Genomic DNA, 6,141 nt, shown 5'->3' on the forward strand with positions numbered 1-6,141 from the left:
TAGTGGGGTAGAGAAGGATTTCAGTGGAAAGCTCTGAGTTGTAGTGGGTAGTGACCCTTGATTGTAGCATGTATATGTTGATTGTGGTAAACTAAGACAATGACAGTAATGGCCCTGTTAACTGACAACTACTACATAATTTACAGACAATAAATCCTGTAGCTGTTTGATTCCAGTACAGCTGTGTTAACAGAATCAACAAATACCCACAATATGCCAGTCTTTCTACAGTATTCTTGGTCACTATGTCAGAGGACTAGTGACATGCCTCACCTGATGTCCTGGAGATAAATCAGACAGGTGTTAGTAGAAAGGCTTGCCCAAGTGATGGTCTTTCCTCTCTTCAGCTAGTGAAGTGATGCCAGTAGGAGGTATAGGGGTGATCAAGTTTGTAATACCTTTAACTGTAATGTTTGATATATTGTGTACAGAGAAGTTCCTCAGACTTATTGAGTACAGTATGATCTGTATCATGTTTGTAGTCTGATCTAGCTAAGTAGATATATATAAATGTAGTCACCAACTAATTACACTTCCAGATATAGAAAGTGTAGCTTGTCTGTATCAGGGATCAATTGTGTGTGTCTAATAAATAGCTAAAAAATAAAGTTATATTATGCAAATAAGAGATAAATGGGAATCCTAGTTGGAAAATAAATATGAGTATATGTTTGGTGGTAGGATCCTGACACAGCTAATTGGGAGGGTTTGGTTTGGGGATATTATTATAGAATCATACTATTTACACAAACCAGATAAACATGTGGCAATAACAATACACTGATAGTACCATTACAAAGTCTGAAAGTCAATATGGCTGTTATCTTAAAAGTTCATAATACCCATTAAAGTGAGATGAAAAAATATTGTTTAGCAAGTGATGAGGATTCCTGGCAGAGTTACTGCTGCTAAGAGATTAGGTTCGGAGTGTAAGCAGTGCAGAGATTGATAAACAACATATTCATCATCCTTATGTACATATTATCTCCCTTTATCCTGAGTTATCTCCCCTTATCACCAATAAGCAGTTCTTTTTTGGACAAATAGGTGAAAACATATCTAATGAAAATAGAATGGATTTCTGATCCTATTTTTTGGTAAGTTTCATATTCTCTTCCTCTGAGGTGAATGAACTAAAATGTTGGAAATAAGGAGTGAGTATTGAAATAAGGAGTGGTGATTTAAAGAAACAGGATGTGTATGTTACTACTCATCTTGGAATTTTTTACTGATTTTTGTCCCATTCAACCTGGATTAAATTCACACAATACTGTATTCCGATTGCCGCACTTGACCTAGTGTACCTCAGTTTGAGGACACACATTTGAAGACCTTGATCAGTATAAAAGAATTTCAATTTACATTGATGAACAAGGTCAAAATACCAGCTTTTCATTTTGCCATTCAAAGATGATTGAACAGGTGACAAACTTGACGATGAGTTTGTGGTGTAACACAGCAACCTGGAATAGAATGGCACTTCTGTATAGCTGACAGTACAGTTAGTTTTATAGTCAATATAAATACTGATAGTGCTGTCTGGGACATCTGGATGGGTGATAGCAGCTAGCTAGGTTATTACAGAGTCCCTTGTGTTGTCAGGCAAGGTGTACAGCTCAGAGAACATTTTTACATGTTCAGTTTCTTAAGTTTTCTAAAGAACAAATCCAAATGTCACTCTCAACCAGAATTACATGCATAACTGAAAATACCTGTTAATAACCTATATATTTATGTTATTTACTTTCAAAGGAACTCCTGAGGAGAAATAATGATAGACTAATATATATTATAAATATTTCTGGGGGTTTTCCAGCTATTACTAGACAAGGAACTTTAGCGATTTTTGTGAATTGAAATGTATGAGTGTTTGTGTACATATAACTAACTTTCACATTGATATTCAAGGAGAACTAAGATAGAAATTAAATCTCCTTGCAGAAAAGTATTGATCAAATACTGAGAGGTGGCAAGGTTTTATTATTATAATAAGTGGCCAACGGGGGCCTCTGATCTAGATATTTATATGTACCAGGGTTATCAAGGTTCGACAATGTTTCCATTAGAAAGGTTTGGTGGATAAAGGAAGTTTGATACATGTGAAACAGCCAGCTGTCATACAATGTGGACATGGCTGACACCCAGCTGATGATGAAGAAAGTGATTATGGCAGAGTTATCTCCCTTATCACACAGAGACACACAATCCACCTTGTTCTATCTGTAATACACAGGAAACACCTGAGTTGTATCAACAGTCAGGAATGTCCTATTACAGTATACAATCATTTATCATGTACTGGATATTGAGAAATATTTTCTGCTGTATTGTCAATTTAGTGTGATCAAAACTTTCTTTTTGTTATTGTAGAAGTTGTTCTTGAGATAACATTTCGGTTTCCGTCACGAACAACATCTTTTTTGTATGATAGTTTGATATGTTCACTCGGCAGAATGATTTAATAATCCCCCTTATCATAATAGACAACCTGTCTTTAAAGACTAGCTCTTTCTTTTTCTCATTTTGTCTTTTAAGATAGGTTTGACTGTACCTGGATTTACGAAGCTCTCAAAATAATCATGCTTTTGTACAGAAGACAGCAGAAAAAATGGGTTTAGATGCTTCAAACACTACAATTTTGACCTTGTTTATAATTGAATTTATTTTATGTCTTCATGAGCAAAAACCTGTAATATTTGTGACATGTATATAATAGTTAACTTTTGTTGTTGTAGTGACACCAGACCGCTACTGTCACCAATCCAGGCTGATTGACTGCAATGAAAGCCTACCAGGTAAATATAGAAATATCATTTTTATTTTTATACATGAAATATTGAAAAAGGAAAGAAAATGATAGAAGTGTTACTGAAAAGGTTTGGAAAGTTCATGTGTTTTGCATGATCATTCTATTCCTACCTTTTGAGATGCAATCAATCATTTCTCTTATTTTTGGATTTTCAGTACTTTGTGTAAATCGTCAGGTTACAATTGATTTATTTACAAGTCACATGATAAACATTTATGTGTTGAATGGAAATTTACAACGATACACCCTACAAAACCAGCAGAAATTCATTTCTGACTTGTTTGAATACAGTTATCCCACTTTAGAAAATAAGAAGCTCCAACGATTTCAGTAACACAAAACCAAAACCATATCTGTGTTGTTTCACAGGCAAGGGATATTCTCATGAACATTAATCTGCATGAAATTTTTTGTCAGTAATAAACCACTTTTTGTAACATTTTTTTATCAAGCACCTTGATATATATGTCAAGTATACATGCAGGGTGTTTTATAACACAAATGTGGTAATGTAACATTAATGGGAACAATGCATTATAAATGATTTTGAAACAAGGATCCAATTATTTTTGATAATTTGACAAAATAAGTGGACAAAATTGGTCATGATATGTCAAAGTAAATGTCCTAGTGCCATTTTAGTCTGCAAAGGGTCATTATATATGTACCCCTAGAAACAGTAGAAAGTCTAGACCATTAGGGGAGAGGAGGGGACCAGTCTACAGTATATATACTCTGTTACATACACACAGACTAGTTTTATAAGTACCACTGGGTAAGGAAAATAGCCGAAACTATTTTGAATGAATAAATTATGTTCTTATCCAGAAGAATTAACTTTGTTTTGGACAATTTGCATTTGTGAGTTTGTACGGATGAGAATGATGGCGTGCTGCATGTGATGATGAGGAACAGCTCCTGTATCGTTGTAATACACTGGCATGTTTATTGCCCATTCAATCTTACACTCATCACCTTTATCATCAATTTTTATGAACCAGAAAACTGAGTCCTAAAACAAGTTCTTTGGGACTGTAATCGGCTGATTACAGAGTGTGTATTCAGCCATTGTCTGTTTGTAACTATTACAGGATGATATGTACTGATTCGGCTAGGAAGTGAGCATTGTCTATAGTCGATAGACACTGATTACTCCAAGGGGAGCTGTCCTTATTCAGCCAAGCCCTGACCTAGTATTGCTTGAATGAGAATAGTTTTCTGATCTGTCTATGGAAATCTGAACATGCATGTATTTATCACATAAGGGCAAATCAGTCATGGGATGTTGTTTCATGGTCTTAATATAATGGAACCTTTTTGTTCACTTTTAACTAAACCATTAGAGAAAGGTTCTTAAAATCAACAATATTCTTTTACTTTTTAGATCATTGTCAGTTATCTCCCTCTATTAATGTCTTAAACAATTATGAGTTATTTTCCTTTATTATTATTCTTTAGCTCAAAAAATTTGATGAAATTTGCAATTTTGTTTCCATCACAAATACCCTTTTTAACTAAGATACATTTGTTTTGCATTCATTTTTTGTATCTTTCATGAATATATTTCTTTAGGAAGTTATCTTTTCAAACATATATATTAATGATAAGATATATTTTTGCGTTGCCCTTCCCCTTAATTATCTCCCTTTGTATGTATTTTGATATAGCTGGACACACCTGAAGCCTATCAGTCGTGCTATCAGTTACTTCTTCGATGCTATCAATTATTTAGGTTTTGATTTTACTGCTACTCATGTTGTGATAATAAAAACAAGAATGAAGCCTAATTGTTACAATTAAGCATCATATATTTTTGGTGTATTACCAAAACAAACCAATTCTTTATCACCTAGAATAGGGAGGTGATACGGATATGAAACCAGAAACGGTTTAATCATGAGGCGTTGAAATGGGGTTATCATCAGAGATCTACCTCTCCCTGTGATCTAAGTCAGTGACGTTAAGTGTGATTATTTCCCTTGCTGCCTATTCTTGTATTTCTGATTTATAATCATAAAATCTTTTGAAAACCACGATTCCTTCACCACAAATGTGTTTAGTATTGCTGAGTCACGCCTAAACCACTGAATCAAAAACACTCAAGCTATCAGTTAACAACAGCTTTAATTATATACTTAATGAAGTATGTTTTAAGAAAAACAGAAAATAAATTGAATGAACTCTAAACAGGTTATGGGAGTAACCATGAGGTGAGGCGAGGCGAGGCACGTCACGGCGAGAGGAGTATATATTAGCCTGAGGAATATGTTAAGTACGTCTAAGTACAGGGAAGATACTCCACAGACTTGTTTACATGTGAATGGGATAGGTAGTTTTATATCCCAGCTTTACTGAAGATAAAATTACAAAAACAAAAACACTGGAGTTCAGCACAGTGCACAAATGTTAATTAGGAAAGGGCAAATTAACATGATATCTTTTTACATAGTAAATGTGCTAATTAGCATAAGAAATTTAGGTATATCAACAGGGGGTTTGGCTGTACAGTAACAATACAGCTGACCAACGGGAGTCAGGGTGTACTCTAGCTGTATTCAAGTACTAAGTTTGGATTTTTTCCGGAAGGTCTATGGTCAGGGAAGGGATTCAACTATCAGTATTAATCTTGATTGGTCAGTTTTGAGGTACATTGTGAAAAAGAGAGAGAGAGAGAAATAAAATTGACATATTGGAATTTCCAGTTCGTTTTGTGGAACAATAGTACCTGAGAAATTCTGGTGACAGAGGTCGCCATGTAAGTTAATTATTACGTACAGGAGACTGACTCTAAACAAGGTAAATCAACCTACTTACCTGTGAACAGGTACACTTATTAAAACAGGAAAGGTGGGTGGTCAATCTCTGACGTATCGAGTTACATATAATTCCTTTTAAAATCATGCATAGAAAATACAAATTTGTAGGATTAAAATCAGCATTGCTGTATTACATTGACATTGTTAGATCTGTAGTGTTACTTTACATTGTTAGGTCTGTAGTGTTACTTTACATTGTTAGGTCTGTGTAGTGTTACTTTACATTGTTAGGTCTGTAGTGTAACTTTACATTGTTTGGTCTGTGTAGTGTTACTTTACATTGTTAGGTCTGTGTAGTGTTACATTACATTGTTAGGTCTGTGTAGTGTTACTTTACATTGTTAGGTCTGACGTTTTACTTTACATTGTTAGGTCTGTAGTGTTACTTTACATTGTTAGGTCTGTAGTGTAACTTTACATTGTTAGGTCTGTAGTGTCACTTTACATTGTTAGGTCTGTAGTGTTACTTTACATTGTTAGGTCTGTAGTGTTACTTTACATTGTTAGGTCTGTAGT

General features: G+C 34.4%; 1 protein-coding gene across 9 annotated transcripts in view; it reads left to right on the plus strand.

Moving 5' to 3' along the window:
• Positions 1–6,141, plus strand: part of LOC110455629 (disabled homolog 2-interacting protein-like) — a 241,543-nt gene that overhangs the window by 103,112 nt on the left and 132,290 nt on the right. For all 9 annotated transcript variants that reach the window (XM_021505855.1, XM_021505856.1, XM_021505857.1 and 6 more), the window contains one exon: positions 2,736–2,795. In XM_021505855.1, coding sequence (XP_021361530.1) covers positions 2,736–2,795 — 60 coding nt within the window. The remainder of the gene's footprint in view (positions 1–2,735; positions 2,796–6,141) is intronic.

This window comes from Mizuhopecten yessoensis, unplaced genomic scaffold, assembly GCF_002113885.1.
Source record: "Mizuhopecten yessoensis strain PY_sf001 unplaced genomic scaffold, ASM211388v2 scaffold8335, whole genome shotgun sequence".
Classification (NCBI taxonomy): domain Eukaryota; kingdom Metazoa; phylum Mollusca; class Bivalvia; order Pectinida; family Pectinidae; genus Mizuhopecten; species Mizuhopecten yessoensis.